Consider the following 23780-nt stretch of genomic DNA (forward strand, 5'->3'; position numbering starts at 1 on the left):
CAAGGAAACAAGGCAAGGCGAGAGAGCCTCCAAGGGCACAAGGAAACAAGGCAAGGCGAGAGAGCACAAGGAAACAAGGCAAGGCGAGAGAGCCTCCAAGGGCACAAGGAAACAAGGCAAGGTGAGAGAGCACAAGGAAACAAGGCAAGGCGAGAGAGCACAAGGAAACAAGGCAAGGCGAGAGAGCACAAGGAAACAAGGCAAGGCGAGAGAGCACAAGGAAACAAGGCAAGGCGAGAGAGCCTCCAAGGGCACAAGGAAACAAGGCAAGGCGAGAGAGCACAAGGAAACAAGGCAAGGCGAGAGAGCACAAGGAAACAAGGCAAGGCGAGAGAGCCTCCAAGGGCACAAGGAAACAAGGCAAGGCGAGAGAGCACAAGGAAACAAGGCAAGGCGAGAGAGCCTCCAAGGGCACAAGGAAACAAGGCAAGGTGAGAGAGCACAAGGAAACAAGGCAAGGCGAGAGAGCACAAGGAAACAAGGCAAGGCGAGAGAGCCTCCAAGGGCACAAGGAAACAAGGCAAGGCGAGAGAGCACAAGGAAACAAGGCAAGGCGAGAGAGCCTCCAAGGGCACAAGGAAACAAGGCAAGGCGAGAGAGCACAAGGAAACAAGGCAAGGCGAGAGAGCCTCCAAGGGCACAAGGAAACAAGGCAAGGTGAGAGAGCACAAGGAAACAAGGCAAGGCGAGAGAGCACAAGGAAACAAGGCAAGGCGAGAGAGCACAAGGAAACAAGGCAAGGCGAGAGAGCACAAGGAAACAAGGCAAGGCGAGAGAGCCTCCAAGGGCACAAGGAAACAAGGCAAGGCGAGAGAGCCTCTTAAGGGCACAAGGAAACAAGGCAAGGCAAGGCGAGAGAGCCTCCAAGGGCACAAGGAAACAAGAACATGTGCAAGGCTGGCCAGAGCAGGCAGCCGAGATGCCGATGATGAAGCACCGAGGAATTTGTAAGGGAGGTTCTTATAGGACTGGCCTTACTGAGTCATGCAGCCTTTCAAGGCAGTGGCTAGAGTAGGCAGAGCATGGCCCAGTAAGGTCCCCTGCAGGAGGGGGACACTCCTTGTCAGCCAAAGTTGTGAGCCCTGCATGCCCTTCTTCATGAAGGAAGTATGCCTTGAGATTTCCTCTTTCATGAAATTATTCAGCTGTATTTATCCCATCGCCATGCTGTTTAGTTTACTTGCAGGGATTGATGCATGGAACAGAGCTGGCTCTGAAGTATTGTTAGACTTCACGGGAACTTATCATAAACCAGCCAGTGAAGGGGGCCCAGATCACAGCAACATTTAAAAAAGGTGCAGCCTTTAGAGGGAGAAGGGGTACTGAGGGGCTTCAGGCAGGAAGGAGAGAAAAGCTTAGGGAATCATGACAGGCAAGACCCTTGAGATGATTCGTTTAGAAGAAACGTTTTACAGGCTGTGGGAAGTTAGGATTGCTCTGCTTCTGTCTTAGTCCAAATTTCTCGAAGGTGTGTAAAGAGGAACCTTTATTAACCTGTTTCCTCTGGCTCTCGCAGGCTTCAGATATCATTTTGGACTGCTCTGCTCCTTTACAGAAAGTAATTTTTTATTACTGCGGGACGAAAGCTTATTCTGGTGGGAATAGGCAAAATCTTTGCAATAGGTAAAAGCTACTAAGGAGATGTAGAGTTAGGAGGAATCAGCCCAGAATGGGACAAAAGGGCTCATGGAGGTGAATGAACAGGTAAGAGAATTTCTTTGCTTAACTTACCATCTCAGTATGTTTCTCCCTTCTGTGCAGGTTCTGTGGCATTCTACTGGAAGGACATACTGGGTTCACTGGTACATGGTGGAGATAATTGGTTCTGGGGAGCAGGCTGAAGAGGAAAGTCGGGAAAAGGTCTGCAATGTGCCAGAAAATCTGAAAGTGTCAACAGGTGAGAGCAGGTTTGGGGTGCTGCTGGAAGAGGCTGCGTTGGGAGTGTTGCTTGTGACAAAGAATATAAATCGGGTGGAATTGCTAACTACTAAAATGATCACGGGACTAGAGAATAAAAGGCCACTGTCCTCCTGACCTGTATACTGTGGAGGAGAGAGAGGATGGGGCGATATGATAGAGACATGTAAATATAGTCAGGGAAGTGCCCGGGAGGCAGGGTGATGAGCTGAGGGTGAGAGAGAGAAGACTAAGGATTAATAAAGGAAATGTTTCTTTGCAGAGAGGGTAATGAATGCATGCATTAGTTTCCCAGTGGAGAAGGTGGAGCCGGGGACAGTGTCTGAATTCGAGAAAACATGGGACAAGCACAGGGGCTCTCTGAGGGAGAGGAAAGCATATACAGCCGAGCAGGGGATGTTTATCTCTTGGGCATGCCTGCAGATCCTTCCTAATTTTATCCAGTGCTGGAATATAGTTAAGCTTGTAGAGATTGCAAAGTTTGCGAGAGACACTTCATCTATGAGGCAGGTAAAACCATCTGATACGCTACAGAACTGACTCAGTCCTCTGGGCATATGGACATTATCCCCAGTAAAAAGCAATTTAGACTTCTCATAATTCATCTGATATCCAATAGCTTCACCAAACAGGGGTTGGACACCTCCAGTTGAGACAAATATAAAAAATGTGCCCCAGATACCAGCACTCGCCCTAACGTCTTCTGCATGCAGTTGTATTGCCGGTACAGAGGACAGCCCTGCCTAGCACCGCATGGGCCTAATCCAGCAATTAAATTCTTCAATGGCCACTGGATCCTGTCAAAAGCCTTGTTTGTATCCAAGGCAATAATTGCTCTTACCAATTTACGTGATTTTTAAATCTGCAATAGAATAAAAAGCCTTCTAGTAATATTTATGGATCGATGCCACCTTTGTGAACCTTGTTTGGTCCGTGTGAATAATCAAGGGCATAAGGTACTCCAATTTCAGCTGCAGAATCTTTGCTAAGGTTTTTATATCCACGTTCTGCAAAGATATTTATTTATTTTACAATTTATAGACCACCCATCTACATCCTAGGTGATTTACAAGAGACATTCATAGTAAGTTAAATTATGATGAAACATTATGTAAAACCAGAAATAAAAATTAATGTAAAAGAGAAAATATCAATCATTGCATTGTTAACTTAATGCATTATAAGCTCACACCTTCTTGCATCTTTTTATCTTGTATTTGTCACCAGAAATACCACAGCACCTTTTTTAAAACTACAAGGAAATGTTCCCAGCAGCAGTATTAAACTAAGACCAATCTATTAAAATAGATTATGCCAGGATGAATATTAAGATTTTAAAATAAAGGGTTTTAACTAGCTCCCTGAACTTCATCAAGGAAGTCTCTTTCTTAGTCTCAGTGGGTAAGGTATTCCAAGGTAAGGGGCCCTGGACTGTAAGTAGCCTTTCCCATGATTCGTCAAGTCTAAAATGTTTAAAAGAGGGGATGTCTAATGTCGATTGCGAGGCTGATCGTAGTGTTCGTGTAGGTTGCTAAAGGTTTAAGGCCCGAGTTAAAGGAAGGAGACATAAGCCCATGTAAATCTTTAAAGACAAACAACAGGATTCAAAACTTAATTCTCCATCCTCTGGGTAACCAGTGGTATCATACCGATAGTGGAGTAATGTGCTCTTGCAGAGGGGTCCCTGAGATTATTCTGGCTGCTGAATTTTGAGCAAATTGAAGAGCTTGTAGGGTAGTCTTTGGAAGCCCAAAGAACTGCACGTACAATAGTCCAGCGGTGTCGTTATTAAAGAATGGACTATGGTTTTTAGGTCATGTTCCTCAATATAAGGGCGAGCTCTCCATATCTTGTGAAGTTTATAATATGCATTTTGAACAAGCTTGTTCATGTGAGGATGCAGTGAGAGAGTAGTATCTATAACGATCTTTAGATTTTGGACTTGGTGAACTATAGGAATCGATAATCTGTTAATTTGATCATCATCCGGAATATTCTTTTTAGGGTATCTTGCTATAGATATCAGTCTATATGTTCCCAGGTCTGCCTTGTCCCCATTTCTATGTAGATAAGCACTAAGCATGCAACAATAGGGAGAAGGAACTATGCTTGAGGAATCACAAATTAAAGAGAAGGAAGTATGGTATTAGCATTACAGTCCTCACCAAGAAGGAACACGTTTCCAAAAGGTCAGTCGTAGATGAGTTATTTTATGAGAGACTCCTACTGTCAATTTAGTGAACTTTAATAGTGTTGATGTCCCCCAAAACAGAAGAGCTCCTATACCCACCTTACTGGTATGTTTGTTTTCAAATTACTGTTTGCCTCTTCTCTCCCAAAGTAGCCTTTGGGCAAAACACGGGACTGTGTTGGGGGACATCAACGCTTTCACAGGAAGCCTGATGTTGCATCCAGGACAGTGCTGATCAAGGAAAACATTGCAGCAGAGTAAAGAATAGAAAAAAGAACAACAACAAAAAAACCCCAACTTGACCAGAAATAAAACCCGGAAAAAAAAAAAAAAAGGCAGACACCCTTTTGAATGCAGGTGCATGCCGCACCAGTCAAATTCCTCCCTTGGCTACCTCAATGCACAGTAAGCCCATGTCCCCTCCAGTGGTCACGTGGGCAGGACATTCCCTACTCGGCAGAGAAATCTTGGAACGCATATATTCCGCATTTTGGTAAGTAATCTCTCCTGCTTTCCTTGTGAATTTGCATCACCACTATCTGAGGCTGATTTTGGGCTCCATCTCTGGGTGCCAGAATTCTCTGAGCCAGTCCATCTTCATTTTTAAGATTTCACGGCTCCATTTTGCAAAGAAAGTGCTGCAGTTTTCAAGGTCATTGTGCTTTTCTTGGAGCACTTTGTTCTACCACATCAGATTTTCTGCTGCCTCTGTTAGGGGCTTTTCCAGCTCCTCCATTCTCTTCTCAACCATGTCCACTCACTGAAGTTTCTCCCAGGTTAGCTACTTTCTCAACCACTAATTGCAGCTTATCCAAGGAAGAATGTATTTTTCCTGCGTGTTCATCGCTCCCTTAATGGCCTGTAGAACATCTGGAGTCAGGGTTGACTCAGCCATGACGTCTTCCCCGTCAGAGGCCTGTTCGCTCTGTGCACTTTTCTTTTCTGCAAGACTTTTCCTGTTGCCTGAATGTTTAGGCATAACAACTTGATTGACCCTCAGCATTAGCAATGATACTTTAGGGGTCTTCTGAGACATGAAAGGGTAGAAGTATTCAAAAATGTGGAAAAATGAAGGCTTTATTTCAGGATAGTCATACGGGCTCAGCAGCATCACTTCTCACCATTCAGGACATCTCCAGCTTATAGCAACACTCCTCCAAACTGCTCCATGGGACCCCTATCTTCTAGCATTCACAGTCACTCCTCCAAACTGCTCCATGGGACCCCTATCTTCTAGCATTCACAGCCATTCCTCCAAACTGCTCCATGGGACCCCCATCTTCTAGCATTCACAGTCACTCCTCCAAACTGCTCCATGGGACCCCCATCTTCTAGCATTCACAGCCATTCCTCCAAACTGCTCCATGGGACCCCTATCTTCTAGCATTCACAGTCACTCCTCCAAACCGCTCCATGGGACCCCCATCTTCTAGCATTCACAGTCACTCCTCCAAACTGCTCCATGGGACCCTCATCTTCTAGCATTCTCAGCCATTCCTCCAAACTGCTCCATAGGACCCCCATCTTCTAGCATTCACAGCCATTCCTCCAAACTGCTCCATGGGACCCCTATCTTCTAGCATTCACAGTCACTCCTCCAAACTGCTCCATGGGACCCCCATCTTCTAGCATTCACAGCCATTCCTCCAAACTGCTCCATGGGACCCCTATCTTCTAGCATTCACAGCCATTCCTCCAAACTGCTCCATGGGACCCCCATCTTCTAGCATTCACAGTCACTCCTCCAAACTGCTCCATGGGACCCCCATCTTCTAGCATTCACAGTCACTCCTCCAAACTGCTCCATGGGACCCCCATCTTCTAGCATTCACAGTCACTCCTCCAAACTGCTCCATGGGACCCATCTTCTAGCATTCACAGTCACTCCTCCAAACTGCTCCATGGGACCCCCATCTTCTAGCATTCACAGCCATTCCTCCAAACTGCTCCATGGGACCCCCATCTTCTAGCATTCACAGTCACTCCTCCAAACTGCTCCATGGGACCCATATCTTCTAGCATTCACAGCCATTCCTCCAAACTGCTCCATGGGACCACCATCTTCTAGCATTCACAGTCACTCCTCCAAACTGCTCCATGGGACCCCCATCTTCTAGCATTCACAGTCACTCCTCCAAACTGCTCCATGGAACCCCCCATCTTCTAGCATTCACAGCCATTCCTCCAAACTGCTCCATGGGACCCCCATCTTCTAGCATTCACAGTCACTCCTCCAAACTGCTCCATGGGACCCCCATCTTCTAGCATTCACAGCCATTCCTCCAAACTGCTCCATGGGACCCCCCGTCTTCTAGCATTCACAGCCATTCCTCCAAACTGCTCCATGGGACTCCCGTCTTCTAGCATTCACAGCCATTCCTCCAAACTCCTCTTGCTGGGAGCCTAGGCTCCTTTCTGCGCTACGTTTTTCTTATCTGGTTTAGAAAGTGCTGGAGTGTCTTTGCAGTGGGGCCTTTCTAGTTAAGCTATTTATGTAGCTTTCTCTCCCTTATCTAACTTCTCCCGTTCTTGTCAGTACCTGTTGGATTCTGACCTTTCCTCTCTATTCTGCCTTCGTTTCATAGATTCACTCCCTCTTTTGTGATAGGTAATCCTCATCAGCACGCAGACCTGACACTTAGGCTTAAATTCTCTCTGCTCTTTCAAAGGTTATTACATTTCTTTTTCTTTGAGTAAATCCAATACAGCCTTAAATTGTTGGGAAGTTTTCAATTCCTGAATTTAAAAATAAAAGCATGCAGCCAGCAAGCTGGGGACCCTCCACCCTTCTCTAGCTGGGGAGAGGTCTGACCCGGAGGCGCTGAGAGAGAGAATTGCAGAGGAGACCTTCAGCTGGGCTGGAGCTGAGGGAGACGCAGGGATGCACTGCAGAGCTTTGCCGGCCTCTCTCTGCTGCTGAAACCGAGACCTCTTCCTGCCACACAGCACTATAATGTCCAAGAGGCAGGACTAGCACTGCCCTTGTTGGAGATTCAGGCACTATGGATAGAGATAGTTGGGTGGATAGCGGTGCTGAAGATCACTCAGTGACAAGATAGCGGATCTCACACATCCCCTAGATATGATTGATAAATAAGATGCTATGAAAAATAACCTCCTGGAATCGTTTATATTATATGGGAGTTTATGTTAATTTTATCTATGAATGTTTATATGTAAACTGTTATGATCTTGTGAACTTCACATGGAATAAGGGCATGTAAAGCATTTACATAAATGAACAGGATTGAGAGCGTGCTGGGGAGGAGCCGGCTGTCGTGGTACATGTGGGTACCTGTGACACAGGAAGATGCAGGAGAGAGATTCTACAAGCTAAACAGACTTTTAGGTGGTAAACTCCAGAGCTTCCAGGGTAGTAATCTTGGAACTGCTCCCCGCTGCCCATGCAGGACTCTAGAGGCAGGAGGAGCTCCGCAGTCTCAGTGCGTGGATGACACGATGGCGCACAGAGGGCTTTACCGATGAGATGGGCTTCACCTTAAGCAGACTGCCGGTGCTAGCTTATAAACAGCAAACAGAGCAGTTTTCAATCAGTCACTCAGGAGCGCATGGCTCCGAGCTGGGCATGCACAAAGCATACTTTTAAAGAAGGGAAATCAGATCATCATGACTAGGCCGCTGTGGGGAAAACTGACCCAACTACCAGTAAGAGGAGTGTGAAAAGTAAAACATTTACATGTCTGGGTGCCTATGCCAGAAACCTAAACAATACGATGGGTGACTTAGAGTGTACAGAAAATGGAAAGGAAACTGCGTGCTGCGCGATAGTAAAGCGGGCTAATGAATGCCAGTAGCGTACAAATACTGTTCTTCTTAGAGTACCAGGCAGCTGAATTATAATCCTCATTTTCAATGTGCTCTGCATTCAAATTCATTCACCCCTTAAAAAATAAAAGTTACACTCAAGAACAAAGTTCATCCGACCACTCCAGCGTCACCGCACACATTCGCCTTTCTATCTGATATATAATTGTGCCTTGCGCTTCGCTCCACAATTTGTGTCGAGTTCGAGTGAATGGCACTCGATGATGATATTCACTTAATAGGCATCTTAGAGACCTTTTTATATATATATATATATATGTCAAAGACTTCATGTAATCAAGTAGCACGCACATTCTGCAGAATATAAAACTGATCCACACAGGGAAAATTAACCCTCACTGTAATCACACAATGTTAGGTTCCATATTAGGAGCTACCACCCAAGAAAGAGATCTAGGTGTCATAGTGGATAACACATTGAAATCGTCGGCTCAGTGTGCTGTGGCAGTCAAAAAAGCAAACAGAATGTTAGGAATTCCCTGTACGTACCAGGATCAGTCCAGACGGTGGGTTATGTCCCCCGTCCAGCAGATGGAGTCAGAACAGACTTCGAGGGACGTCACCAGTATAAGCCAGTGCTCCCTCTGCTGGAGCTCAGTATCTTTCTGACTCCAGCAGATGAGAGTTGGGGGATCCACGGTCTCCCCAGGCTGACAGGATCCTTTATCAGAATTTCTCTTTGTTTCTTTCTCTGTCTTACTGTCATGTTTTCTTGGTATTGAGCTCTTTTGAATCAAGTTAAAGTTTAAATTCTTTGAAAAAAAAAAAAAAAAGTTCTCTTGTTTGGAGGCGTGTCTTTCTGCCTTCTCTGTTCCTCCCTCCGTTCATGGGGTAAGTTTGGTTTTTGTTCCCCTGTGTTATTTTTCCTTTTCAGGTATTTTTCTTCACAGGGTGTTGGTGCCCCGTGGCCGCCGGTGAGGCCGGCTTGCCACGTGGGGACAGGCGATCCCGCGGCTTTGCGGCCTTTTTTTTTTTCGTTTTCGCGGTCTTTGGCCCGTTTGGTATCTTTTTTGTCGGCGCTGCAGGGATCTCTTTGGCGGGTTGTGTAGGCCCTCCGGCCCCCCCGCGGCACCTTCTTAGTGCCCCTGGGCCCCCCCCCCCGAGGCTTTGTTGCCTGCTTCCGCCGTTTCTTTATTATGCCGCGGCTGCCTCGTTGCGCGGCCTGCGGCGAGCCGGGGTCCCGGATCTCAAGGGAGGGGATCTGCGCGAGGTGTCTCCCAGGTGGGGAAGGCACCTCGCAGCCGGCAGACGCTTTTTCCTCTCTCCCTTCCCCCCGGCAGGGGCGGCGCGGGCCGGCCACTTCGCCGCTGTTGGCGGGAACGGCGGCCATTTTACTTTCGCGGCATCTTGCTGCTGTGGAAGCTGTGTCTGAGCGGAGGGATTTTCGGGAGGTTTCCCCCCCCCGAATTTATCCCCGGAGGGGGGCTTGGCCAACCCTGGGTCATCGGAGACTTTCCTCGGACCCCCCTCCCAGCTTGCCTCGTTTTTCACCCGAGTTCAGTTTACTGATGCATAGTGCGTACCTGCAGGGTTTGGGGGCTCCCGGGGATCTGGGCCCTCACCCCCCACCGGCGAAGACTCCTCGGGTGCCTGTGGTTCCTCCTGGGACGCCCCCCGACCTGGTTGGGTCGGTGTCCGGGGCCCCAGCTCCTCTTCCGCGTCCTCGGGCTGCCACGGGAGCTGCGGCACCGATTTTGCGGACCCTGCGCTCTCGGAGCTGCCTTCGGAAGGGGATGATCCGCTGGCACTACGGATTTTCCAGCGGGACGAGCTGAGTGATCTGATACAGCAGATCCTTGTGGAACTGGATCTTGATCCTCCTCCGGATCCGCCGCTCCCGGTGGCGCCCGCCGTCACCACTTCGGCCAGGAAGGGGGACCCGGTGCTCGCTGCCCTGCGTCCTAGGCCTCGGGCATTTCCCATCCATGAGTCCTTCCTGCAGCTTTTCACCAGGGAGTGGGATACCCCGGAAGCCTCGTTTAAGGTCACTCGTGCCATGGAGAAGTTGTACCCGCTGCCAGAAGACTTCTTGGATCTTATTAGGGTTCTCAAGGTGGATTTGGCCGTCTCGGCGGTCACCAAGAGGACGACGATCCCGGTCACGGGCGGCACAGCGCTCCGTGATACCCAGGACCGCAAGTTGGAAGTATTCTTGAAGAAGGTTTTTGAAGTCTCCGCCTTGGGCATGCGGGCTGTCATGTGTACCTCGCTGGCTCAGCGGGCCAGTCTCCGGTGGGTGCAACAGTTGCTGACTTCTCAATCGTTACCACCGGACGAAGCCGCGCAGGCTGACCGCCTGGAGTCCGCGATAGCCTATGGGGCGGATGCCCTATATGATCTCTTCCGAGTTCAGGCGCGTTCCATGGTATCGGTGGTGGCGGCTAGGAGGCTCCTTTGGCTCCGCAACTGGGCGGCGGATGCTTCTTCTAAGTCGAGCTTAGGGTCTTTGCCCTTCCGCGGAAAATTCTTGTTTGGAGATGACTTGGATCAGATCATCAAATCTCTCGGGGAGAATGCGGTCCACCGACTCCCTGAAGACAGACATCGACCCTCCAGGGCTTTTGCGTCTACCCGGACTAGAACCAGAGCGCAGAGGCGCTATAGGTCGTACAGGCAGCCGGGGACCCGTGCTGCCTCCTCCAGACCCCAGACCTGGTCCCGGTCCTTTCGGGGTAGGCGCCCCACGCGTGACGGCTCCGGACGGGGTACTCCTCCGCCAAAGTCGTCCCAATGATGCCAGATGCCACCACTCCCCCACGCCCAGGATAGGGGGTCGCCTGGCGGATTTCTACGGGGAGTGGGTAAAGATATCGGCAGACCAGTGGGTTCTGGACACTATAAGGGACGGCTACGCTCTGGAGTTTGCCCGTCCTCCCAGAGACCGGTTCCTCTTCTCCCCCTGCGGCTCAGACCTCAAGCGGGCGGCGATACAGCAGACTCTGGATCGGTTACAGAGCATAGGAGCCATTGCCCCCGTCCCCTTCGGCGAGGTGGGCTCGGGCCATTATTCTATCTACTTCGTCGTGCCGAAGAAGGACGGTTCCTTCCAGCCCATTCTCGATCTCAAGGAAGTCAACAAGTCTCTGCGTGTCAACAGGTTCCGCATGGAGACGCTGCGCTCGGTGATTGCGGCGGTTCATCGAGGGGAATTTCTGGCCTCCTTGGATCTGACGGAGGCCTATTTGCACATTCCCATCCTGCCGGCGCATCGTCGTTTTCTCCGCTTCAAGGTTCTGGGTCAGCACTTCCAGTTCACGGCTCTCCCGTTCGGTCTGGCGACAGCACCTCGCACCTTCACCAAGATAATGGTTGTCATCGCCGCGGCCCTCCGCAGGGACGGAATTCTAGTCCATCCCTATCTGGACGACTGGCTGATTCGAGCGAAGTCCTTCGCCCACAGACAGGAATCGGTGGCCAGGGTGGTCCAGGTCCTGCAATCCCTGGGATGGGTCGTGAACTTTGCCAAGAGTTCTCTGGTTCCTTCTCAGCGCCTGGACTTCCTGGGTGCCAGCTTCGACACGCTGCAGGGCAAGGTGTTCTTGCGCCCGGACAAGGCTCAGTCGTTGCGGGAGCATGTCTGTCGTTTTTCAGCTTTGCAGGAGCCCACTTCCTGGAATTATTTTATTTATTTATTTTATTTATTTAAGGTTTTTTTATACCGGCATTCAAGAACTCGTTCTCATCATGTCGGTTTACAGAAAACAGGGGTGCAGAAATATAACCAAAAACATAACTAAACGTGGAGAAGAGAAGCAGTTACAATTAACAAGGGATCATGAACTGGGATTATAAGAAATAAAAGAGATAGAGGAGGATAATTATATACAAGTGTACAATGTAAATAAGGAGTTCTCTATAAATACAAGAGAACAAAATAAATATGGAGTCCATTATATACAGCTACTTAGCATAGGAGTCATTGATGGATCTTGTTAGGTCTTGTTATCTGCAGTTGCTGGGAGTGATGGCGTCCACCATCGATATGGTGCCCTGGGCTTTTGCGCGCCTGCGTCCTCTGCAGGCGTCCCTCCTCTCCAGGTGGAAACCGGTGTCCCAGGATTATCAGGTGATCCTTCCTCTCCCCTCTGTCACCAGGGACAGTCTGGACTGGTGGCTGGTCCCGACGAATCTGGCTCAGGGAGTCTCTCTCGATGTTCCCAATTGGGTGGTGGTCACCACCGATGCCAGCCTAGTGGGCTGGGGCGCAGTCTGCGACCGAAGCGCAACGCAGGGGACGTGGTCCCCAACAGAGGCGACCTGGCCGATCAACCGTCTGGAGACCAGGGCGGTGCGGCTGGCGTTACAGCGGTTCCTCCCCCTGGTGCGGAACAAAGAAGTACGAATCCTCTCCGACAACGCCACCACGGTGGCCTATATCAACCGACAGGGAGGCACAAGAAGCAAACATGTCTCCCTAGAGTCGACCCCCCTAATGGAGTGGGCGGAAAGGCATCTAGTCAGGATTGCAGCTTCTCACATCGCCGGAGTGGACAATATCCAGGCAGACTTTCTCAGTCGTCAACAACTGGACCGCGGTGAATGGGAGCTCTCCGACGAGGCGATGCGGTTGGTGATTCGGCGGTGGGGCGCACCGCATTTCGATCTGATGGCCACGGCCGCCAACGCCAAGGCACCTCGGTTTTTCAGTCGCCGGAGGGAACGCAGCGTGGAGGGGGTGGATGCCCTAGCCCTCCCTTGGCCGACCCGTCGGCTGCTCTACGTCTTTCCTCCGTGGCCCTTGGTGGGCAAAACGCTCCGCAGGATAGAAAAGCATCAAGGTCCTGTGGTACTCGTTGCTCCAGAGTGGCCGCGCAGGCCGTGGTTTGCGGACCTTCTCCAGCTGGCGGTGGACGGCCCGCTTCGGCTCGGTCATCTTCCTCGGCTACTGCGCCAGGGTCCAGTATATTTCGACCAGGCCGAACTCTTCTGTCTTGCGGCATGGCTTTTGAACGGCGCCGCCTTCGACGCAGGGGCTACCCTGAGGCGGTAGTTTCTACTATGCTGCGGGCCCGGAAGTCTTCTACTTCTGTTGCTTATGTGCGTTTGGAGAACTTTCGACGTCTGGTGCTCTTCCAGGGGGATCCGACCCACGGAGGTGTCGGTTCCGGCGATTCTGCAGTTCCTTCAAGATGGTCTGGATAAGGGACTCGCCTATAATTCCCTACGAGTCCAGGTGTCGGCCCTGAGTTCCTTCGTGCGAGCGGAAGGCTCTCTTCTCCTGCAACTGGACTTTGCCCGTTTTCTCAAGGGGGTCAAGCATGTACGCCCTCCTGTACAGGATCCTTGTCCCTCCTGGAGCCTCAACCTGGTGCTTCGGGCTTTGTCAGGGGCGCCTTTTGAACCGATACGTGGAGCGACCCTTAAGGATCTGACTCTAAAGGCGGTCTTCCTTGTGGCCATCTGCTCCGCGCGTCGGGTCTCGGAGCTACAAGCGTTGTCCTGCAGGGAGCCTTATCTCAGGTTCATGGATTCCGGAGTCTCCCTGCGCACCGTACCTTCCTTTCTTCCGAAGGTAGTCTCGGCCTTTCACTTGAATCAGACGGTGGAACTTCCGTCCTTTGGATCCAGCGAGCCCCGGTCTCTTCGTCTTTTGGATGTTAAGCGCACCTTGCGTCACTATCTGGAGGTGACCAATGATTTCCGGTTCTCCGATCATCTCTTCGTTCTCTGGTCCGGTCCGAAGAAGGGACACCAGGCCTCGAAGACAACGATTGCGAGATGGCTTAAGGAAGCTATCTCGCTATCCTACATTGGAGCTGGCCGAATTCCGCCTAGCGGGGTTATCGCTCACTCCACCCGCTCACAAGCGGCGTCCTGGGCGGAATCTCGCTCCGTCTCCTCCCAGGAGATCTGCCGAGCAGCGACGTGGAAGTCGCTGCATACCTTTTCACGACATTATCGACTGCACCTGGCGTCGTCCTCCATGGGACATTTTGGTGCCCAGGTCCTCCGAGCAGGGCTTTCAGGGGCCCACCCGGTTTAGGGAAGCTTTGGTACATCCCACCGTCTGGACTGATCCTGGTACGTACAGGGAAAAGAAAATTATTCCTTACCTGCTAATTTTCGTTCCTGTAGTACCAAGGATCAGTCCAGACGCCCACCACTTGGGGATCTTTTTGCTTCTGCTCGGGTCTGATGCCTGTCGATATCTTCTGTTACCTGCTGTTTGTGCCTTGTTTCTGTTTTGCACAGCTCCCTACAAGTTGGGTTCTTACCGCTCGTTGGCGGTTCATTGTTATTGCATTTGCGTGCCTGTTTTCAGGTATGTTGAGTAACTTGATTCAATCCATTTCGGGTCCTTTGGGCTTTGCTATACGGGATACTGAGCTCCAGCAGAGGGAGCACTGGCTTATACTGGTGACGTCCCTCGAAGTCTGTTCTGACTCCATCTGCTGGACGGGGGACATAACCCACCATCTGGACTGATCCTTGGTACTACAGGAACGAAAATTAGCAGGTAAGGAATAATTTTCTTTTATTAGAAAAGGAATGGTGAATAAAACGGAAAATGTCATAATGCCTCTGTATCACTCCATGGTGAGGCCGCACCTTGAATACTGTGTACAATTCTGATCGCCGCATCTCAAAAAAGATATAATTGCGATGGAGAAGGGTACAGAGAAGGGCAACCAAAATGATAAGTATTTTCATGTTATTTGTTTTTATTTTACTTATTTTATAATTTTCCAGTTCTACTCCACCTTGAATGTTGAAGAGTGTGAGAAATAAATTGCTTTAAATAAGTAAATATAGTTGTAAAAATTAATAAAGAAATGTTATAAAAAAAAGGAAATGAAAAGCATTTGTGAAGCTTTTTCCTTTTTTTTTTTTTAATTCAAACTGTTCTTTGTTTTAGCAATCAGAGTTTTATAACTGAACACAGCTCCTATTACTTGTGGTCTTGAAGCTTCTCAGATTTGAGTTCTTATCCAAAGATTAGCAGAATCCTTCCAGGCCACGAGCCCAGTGGTAGCTCCTACCGAAAGAAGTAACCAATGCTGTGCTGCTTTACTGCTCTGTTACACAGCTGTGGACCAGCTGTACAGGGATGAAGGCCCTTCTTTCTTGCACGATTTAAGCTCAAACGCTGCTGCTCTGGGCTATTAATACTTGACTAGTGTCCATCTTGTTGAAGAAGTAAAGCACAAATTCTTTCAAGTCTCCCAAGCCTCTTTTTCTTAGGGTTATTTGTCTTTTTGGGAACTAATGTCTTTGTCTCATGGTGTTTCCTCTGCAGTGTCACAGGTGTTTTACTACAAACCTCACGGAAACTTGTATTCATTGCCTTACTTGATGGACCGTGTGATGGAGGACTCTGGGACCCTCAGCCAGTCAGAGTGGTGGGAGCTCCTCTTCTTTATTAAGAAACTGGAACCACAGGAGCAGCAAGAAGTCAATCGCATTATTCGACAGGATCTGGAGGAGCAGGTAATGGAAGGGAGAGGAGATCTGGTTCAGGATCAGAATTTGGAGGAGCAGGTAATGGAAGGGAGAGGAGATCCGGTTAAGGGTCAGAATTTGGAGGAGCAGGTAATGGAAGGGAGAGGAGATCTGGTTAAGGGTCAGAATTTGGAGGAGCGGGTAATGGAAGGGAGAGGAGATCTGGTTAAGGGTCAGAATTTGGAGGAGTGGGTAATGGAAGGGAGAGGAGATCTGGTTAAGGGTCAGAATTTGGAGGAGCGGGTAATAGAAGGGAGAGGAGATCTGGTTAAGGGTCAGAATTTGGAGGCGCGGGTAATGGAAGAGAGGGGAGATCTGGTTAAGGGTCAGAATTTGGAGGAGCGGGTAATGGAAGGGAGAGGAGATCTGGTTAAGGGTCAGAATTTGGAGGAGCAGGTAATGGAAGGGAGAGGAGATCCGATTAAGGGTCAGAATTTGGAGGAGCGGGTAATGGAAGGGAGGGGAGATCTGGTTAAGGGTCAGAATTTGGAGGCGCGGGTAATGGAAGGGAGAGGAGATCTGGTTAAGGGTCAGAATTTGGAGGAGCGGGTAATGGAAGGGAGGGGAGATCTGGTTAAGGGTCAGAATTTGGAGGAGCGGGTAATGGAAGGGAGGGGAGATCTGGTTAAGGGTCAGTATTTGGAGGAGCGGGTAATGGAAGGGAGAGGAGATCTGGCTTGGTAAATATGTACCGTAGTCCCATTGACATTTCGGACACAGATCTGTATCAAAAAATCCAAGCCTATACCCTCTACTTCTGTGAAGAAAAGCCCTATGAAGAAGCTTAAACTGTGTTTCTCTAGTGTAAATATTAGAGGTTAATTGAGATAAAGGAAAAGGCTAGATAAATCATAATCTGCTACCTCAATTCCCAAGTCCTCGGACCATTTATTGGCTAAAGTCTACAAGTATGAGACGTCTACATTATCTCGCAAGCGTTTATACACCAGGCAAGCTTATTAAATTTGACAAGTATACCTTTTATGCACAAGTCTAAATGCCCCACTAGAGATCTCATAAAAGTGAGTGCTAGGGATATTCTTAGAAAGTTTGGGTTGAACATTGGTGTCAGATGAACCCAGTCCCTAACCAGGCCTCTCTTCTTCCACAGATGGAAAGGGCCAAGTTCTTGACCCAAGGGAAAATGGGCAATGATTAATAAAATGCAAAAAAGGTGACACAGGGAGACAACATGCAAAAATTACATAGCTACCTCCAAGCTTTAAGCAAAGAATGAAGCAAATAAGAGTCACTAACTGAATGAAGACTACCGACTCTTAGAATGTAGGAGATTGATTAGGGAAACAGCTTCCTTCTCAGAATCCAATAAAGGAATGACATCATATTTATTGTAACCCAGCAATAAGTCAGCAATTAATCTTATTTGGCATGCCACGTTATACCAGCGCAGATTTATTTATTTATTTAGGGCTTTTTTATACCGGCATTCATGATACCAATCATATCATATCGGTTTACAAGAAACAATGGTGCAAAAACATTGACATCGACATGAACAATAGGCGAAGAGAGAACAAGTGAACAAAAGTTACAATAAAACAGGGGCACATGAACTGGGAGGAGGAAGAGCCAGAGACATGGCTAACTCAGAAATAAATAATATCTAGTCAAATATTCAGGATTATAATAAAACATGTACTCAGGACTGGATTATTTCAAATATGTAAATATCATATACTCAGGGCTGTAATAATATCATATGTTCCTGACTAAATAGTGTCAGTTCATAAAAAAACTCGGGACTAATTAATGTATAGTCAGAAGCCAAGTCAGGGATGGGGTACGTCGACTGGAGAACCATGGCGAGTTATTGTAGTTGGGGCGGTTATAGATCCGGGAAGGCTTGTAGAAATAGCCATGTCTTGAGTTTCTTTCTGAATGTCAGTCTGCAAGGTTCTTGTCTAAGATCTGGGGGCTTGGAGTTCCAGATGGTTGGAGCCGCTGTCGAGAAGGCTCGGTCTTTGGTGGATGAGAGGTGTGTGGATTTGGCTGGGGGGGGGGGTGAAGCGAGCCCTTGTATGCTTCTCTGATGGGTCTAGAAGAGAAGTGCAGCGTGAGTGGGTAGTGTAAATCGATGGGTGTTCTGTTGTAAATGGTTTTATGGATGATGGTGAGACACTTGTGAAGAATTCAATTTCCAGATCAGGCAAATGCAAACCCCCCAGCCACCTATTGTGTAACACCTTGGCAAAACTTATCTTTGCAGGTTTCTCCTGCCAAATAAATTGTATTACAGTAGATTTGAAAATATTAATATCACTTTGCTTAGCCCAGCAAGGAATCATCTGCAGAGGGTACAGTAATTTCAGCAGCACGATGATTTTCACCAGCACACATCTCCCTTATAAAGACAATGGTAAATCTTGCCAACTAACTAAGAGCTTCACATTTTCTATGATATCCCTAATATTCAAAATATAATTAGCTGAGTAAGTTCTAGCTAATTTCTTTGCCTAGATATGTAAACTGTTCTGTCTTCCATGGAAATAAGAACATAAGAAATTGTCATGCTGGGTCAGACCAAGGGTCCATCTGTTTCCAACAGAGGCCAAAACCAGGCCACAAGAACCTGGCAATTACCCAAACACTAAGAAGAACCCATGCTACTGATGCAATTAATAGCAGTGGCTATTCCCTAAGAATAATTGATTAATAGCAGTAATGGACTTCTCCTGCAAGAACTTATACAAACCTTTTTTAAACCCAGCTACACTAACTGCACTAACCACATCCTCTGGCAACAAATTCCAGAGCTTTATTGTACATTGAGTGAAATAGAACATGAAGGGTGGCACATGTTTGATCCCTTTGTGCTGAGGTGTAGTTGATGCAGCCTTGAAGGCGAATCTACAAGGCCTTTGCCGGCAGCAGGTGAATGGGGACAGTCTGGAGCTTCACCTATATCAGTCACCTCGTCTGGCGGCTGGCAGGACTTAGGTGGATCAATAGGGCGGTGAATAGAGACAGACTCCAGTGGTACACTGGTGTCAGGGTAGGCATTAGGCTCAGGGAGTTGGAGACAGGCCAAGGGCAGGGCAGGTGGCAGACAAGGGTGGTCGTGTCCAGGCGGTAGGCAGTCATGGTCAGGTCCAAGCAAGAGGTCAGAATCCAGAAGTCAGGCCAAGGGTGGATAAAGACACACGGAGAACACTGGACAAAATGAGCAGGACAAGGCAAGGCTGTACGAGGAATTAGGAACGCAAGATACAGGAACCAGGAACTTTGAGGTAACTCACACTGCTAAGGCAGGAGCCCCGTTGCTGAATAGGCAATGCTGCAAAGCTTTTGCTTAAATAGACTTTCATTGGCCTGCGCTGCTCAACGTTTCCCATTGTGAGGCCTACATAATGCATGTAAATGTGCACGTGCCTAAGGGAAGGCGACGATTGGTGGCATTTGGGACATGCTTGGACGGTGATTGGGGCAGAGAGCTGTGTGCTGACTGCAGGATGGGTCCGGCCATGTTGGGGCAGAGAGCGAGGCAGCTTGCAGGGCCTTAACCGTGAGCTGCCAAATGTAACATAGAAAAATGACAGACCACCTATCAGGTAAAGTTTTATGAAGTGGAAAAGCCATAGATATAGAATAATTAATACTCAACCCTGAAAACAGAGCACAGTATGATAATGTATCTACCACACTAGGGATAGCCCCTTGCGGATCTCTCATAAATAGCATGTCGTCTACAAACAGGCTAATCTTAAATTCCTGACCCTGATACTGAATACCTTGAAAGTCGTTCAGTTCCCACAACTTAATAACCAAAGGTTCTAAAATAAGTAGAAACACAAAAGATGACAGAGGGTTCCCCTGCACAGAGGAAAGGAATCAGATGAATGGCCAATCACCAAAATCTGTACACTTGGAAATTTGTACAGTGCCTGTATGCCACTCAACTCACCCCCCCAAAAATCCATAATTAGAAGGAGCCGAAAGAGGGATGATGCCTTCTCAGCATGTAGGCTAAGAAAGAGAATGTCAGAATCCTTAGAAAGAGGGATGATGCCTTCTCAGCATGTAGGCTGAGAAGGAGAATGTCAGAATCCTTAGAAAGAGGGATGATGCCTTCTCCGCATGTAGGCTGAGAAAGAGAATGTCAGAATCCTTAGAAAGAGGGATGATGCCTTCTCCGCATGTAGGCTAAGAAAGAGAACGTCAGAATCCTTAGAAAGAGGGATGATGCCTTCTCCGCATGTAGGCTGAGAAAGAGAATGTCAGAATCCTTAGAAAGAGGGATGATGCCTTCTCCGCATGTAGGCTGAGAAAGAGAATGTCAGAATCCTTAGAAAGAGGGATGATGCCTTCTCCGCATGTAGGCTGAGAAAGAGAATGTCAGAATCCTTAGAAAGAGGGATGATGCCTTCTCAGCATGTAGGCTAAGAAAGAGAATGTCAGAATCCTTAGAAAGAGGGATGGTGCCTTCTCAGCATGTAGGCTGAGAAAGAGAATGTCAGAATCCTTAGAAAGAGGGATGATGCCTTCTCCGCATGTAGGCTAAGAAAGAGAATGTCAGAATCCTTAGAAAGAGGGATGATGCCTTCTCCACATGTAGGCTAAGAAAGAGAATGTCAGAATCCTTAGAAAGAGGGATGGTGCCTTCTCCGCATGTAGGCTGAGAAAGAGAATGTCAGAATTCTTAGAAAGAGGGATGATGCCTTCTCAGCATGTAGGCTAAGAAAGAGAATGTCAGAATTCTTAGAAAGAGGGATGATGCCTTCTCAGCATGTAGGCTAAGAAAGAGAATGTCAGAATCCTTAGAAAGAGGGATGATGCCTTCTCAGCATGTAGGCTAAGAAAGAGAATGTCAGAATTCTTAGAAAGAGGGATGATGCCTTCTCAGCATGTAGGCTAAGAAAGAGAATGTCAGAATCCTTAGAAAGAGGGATGATGCCTTCTCAGCATGTAGGCTAAGAAAGAGAATGTCAGAATCCTTAGAAAGAGGGATGATGCTTTTCCACATGTAGGCTAAGAAAGAGAACGTCAGAATCCTTAGAAAGAGGGATGATGCCTTCTCCGCATGTAGGCTGAGAGAGAGAATGTCAGAATTCTTAGAAAGAGGGATGGTGCCTTCTCCGCATGTAGGCTGAGAAAGAGAATGTCAGAATTCTTAGAAAGAGGGATGATGCCTTCTCCGCATGTAGGCTGAGAAAGAGAATGTCAGAATCCTTAGAAAGAGGGATGGTGCCTTCTCAGCATGTAGGCTGAGAAAGAGAATGTCAGAATCCTTAGAAAGAGGGATGGTGCCTTCTCAGCGTGTAGGCTGAGAAAGAGAATGTCAGAATCCTTAGAAAGAGGGATGATGCCTTCTCAGCACGTAGGCTGAGAAAGAGAACGTCAGAATCCTTAGAAAGAGGGATGATGCCTTCTCAGCATGTAGGCTGAGAAAGAGAACGTCAGAATTCTTAGAAAGAGGGATGATGCCTTCTCAGCATGTAGGCTAAGAAAGAGAATGTCAGAATCCTTAGAAAGAGGGATGATGCCTTCTCAGCATGTAGGCTGAGAAAGAGAATGTCAGAATCCTTAGAAAGAGGGATGATGCCTTCTCAGCATGTAGGCTAAGAGAGAGAATGTCCGAATTCTTAGAAAGAGGGATGATGCCTTCTCAGCATGTAGGCTAAGAGAGAGAATGTCAGAATTCTTAGAAAGAGGGATGATGCCTTCTCAGCATGTAGGCTAAGAGAGAGAATGTCAGAATTCTTAGAAAGAGGGATGATGTCGGAATTCTTAGCTTTCAGTTCAACTCTAAAAGGTACATTTTAAAAAGGACGTGCGCATCACCACGCACAGGTTATAAAATCCGATAGCCTTGCGCACATACATGCCTGAGTGCCCATTTGTGCGCACAAGGGGGGATTTTATTTAAAAGCACGCGGTGACGCGATCGGGCCTTCCCCAGTTCTCTCCCAGTCCACTCCAATAAAGGAATGGACTGGGAGGGAACTTCCCAAACTATCCTTCCTCCCTTTTACCTAAAAATGTTTGTCTTAAAACGTACCTTGTCCCTGCCCTTTTTAGAAACCCGTCTCTTCCATGCGTACTGGGAGATACGAGCGTGGCTGGGCTACTTTGAAAATGTGCTTGGTGTGCAAGGGGCCTGGCCATGCGCCTATCTCTCAGTATTTGCGTGTGCCAGGGTTTGAAAATTGACCCATTGCTCTATTTACTAATGAAAATCTGTTGTGTTTGAACCAATTAAATAAGGAATTATCCTTCCCAGTCTAGTGGTCAAAATAGAAGCAAATAACGTCACATCAGAGATCAGAGTTGAGAAAACTATTGAGTATAGTTTGGTTTGGGAAACGAGGTAAGATTATAATATCAGTTTTATAAATATTGAGTGCTACTTTATTATGGCTTAACCATCGTTGGATAGTTGATAGACAGGTGCCCAAGTTTCTTTAATGGGAAAGAAGAATTGTATATCGTTAGCACAAAGTTTATAGTGAATACCAAGATTAGAGAGGATACGACATAGAGGTGTTAAATAGATGTTAAACAAGGTTGCAGAGAGAGCCAACCCTTGGGGAACACCAGAATGTAAAGCAAACCATGAGGAAGAATGGGACTGAATAGAAACTTGTTGAGTTCCATTAGAGAGATAAGAAATAAACCAAGAAAGAACAGCTCCAGAAATCCCAAGCAAGCATTTATTTATTTATTTATTTAAAGAATTTATATACCGGGGTTCCTTTATAGTATACATATCACCCCGGTTTACAAGGAACCAAAACTATCGCTAAGGAACCGTAACTATCGCTTCATTTAGCGGTTTACATTGAACATTTAGCGGTTTACATTGAACATAGTTAATTTGAGAAAACATAAATAAACATAAATAAACATAAATAAACATAAAATAGTTAATTTGAGAAAAGGTATATAATATGGTTAACCAGTTAATAACTAAAAGGCAGGTTAATAAGTACATAAGTAAGTAAATAACATTGAACTTGATAGAATCTGGTAACAGGATAAAATATAGTGTTGCATATGCTTAAGTACAAGCATAACCTAGAAAGAAGTATTTAGTGATCCACAGTGTCAAAGGGAGATGTCAAGGAGACATAGAAGGAAAGTCCATCTCACCGTGTCAAAAGTAGAGAGAAGACGTTGCTCTGTGCCGTAACATTAACGTTATATAATGGTATCTCCACCGGAACATTCCACCTGGGGTACTTTATAACCGAAAACAGAAGTGAAACTAGCACACCCTGAAATTACCACCAGAGGATTTTTGTCCTGAGACTCAAGGTCTCCCTCGTGGGCATGCAGCTCAGTCTGAATTTAGCTTTGTTAAACACACACACATATACTTTCAGCAACTATTAAATCACAGGCCCCTCTCATGGAGACCTCCTGACTTGCAAAGGCTTCCAAACTGTAAAGAAACTGGTGGCCAGTCAAACTGCCTTATCCCATGTCCAGGCTTCTCGTCCAGGTTCTGGTCTCTGAAGTAACTGACCCTATGCAGAATTGATCATTTTTGTATAGGAAAGTTTGTGTAGCTTTTCTTGTGTTGCTGATTGATTTAAATGCATCATCCACTTTCTGTCAAGTGATTAAAAATTTTAATTTATATTAAAAATGTTGTAAACCACCTTGAGCAGCTGTATTATTTATTTATTTATTATTTATTTATTTAGAGCTTTTATATACCGACTTTCTTGATGCAAATCAACTCGGTTTACAGAGAACAAAGATCTTAACAATAAACATTAAACCATAACCAGATGAAGTAAAAGTTACAATAAAACAAGGGAATACAACTGGGAATGGAAAAGAAGAGAGGGAGAGCTAAATACTAAATACTGAGATGTCTTTAGGGAGGCTAGAGTGGCCTGTCTCTAATCTGTGTCATGTTTATGCGAAAGTAAGGCTTGTCTAGGTTTTGCATAAGAAATGCTAGGTAGATTATGCAAACGAAATGCTAGTTTAGGGATAGGGGAAGGCTTGACCGAACAACCATGTCTTGAGTTTCTTTTTAAAAGTTAGGAGACAAGTTTCTTGCTGGAGGTCCGGGGGTATGGCGTTCCAGATTGGTCTGATTAGTGCAATATATAAGTAATAAATGAAAAGAAATGATTGGAATTTTGCTGTATAATCATTAGTTTCTTGGAGTCTCTCCTAATCTGTAACTCCAGTTTCTCTGCCATCCTGTCTTCCACCTGCATTCTCTGCAGGTCTTACGCTGCATTTACAAGTGTAAAATTAGCATATATGTGTGTAAGTGGTTTGTACTTGTGTGCACGCTGTTTTATAAACAGCAAATATACGTGCATATTTTCCAGTCTCGCGAGCGCATTTACATGTGCAAAAAAGGGCTGTCTAGTTTTAAATGTAATTATCTTGCACAGTTGATATCAGA

The 23780-nt window shown here is 47.1% G+C and overlaps 1 protein-coding gene across 1 annotated transcript in view; it reads left to right on the forward strand.

Moving 5' to 3' along the window:
• Positions 1-23780, forward strand: part of LOC115086658 (cullin-9-like) — a 582584-nt gene that overhangs the window by 66658 nt on the left and 492146 nt on the right. The window contains exons 5-6 of the mRNA XM_029592817.1: positions 1762-1897; positions 15192-15382. Coding sequence (XP_029448677.1) covers positions 1762-1897; positions 15192-15382 — 327 coding nt within the window. The remainder of the gene's footprint in view (positions 1-1761; positions 1898-15191; positions 15383-23780) is intronic.

The sequence above is a fragment of the Rhinatrema bivittatum genome, chromosome 3, assembly GCF_901001135.1.
Source record: "Rhinatrema bivittatum chromosome 3, aRhiBiv1.1, whole genome shotgun sequence".
NCBI lineage: Eukaryota > Metazoa > Chordata > Amphibia > Gymnophiona > Rhinatrematidae > Rhinatrema > Rhinatrema bivittatum.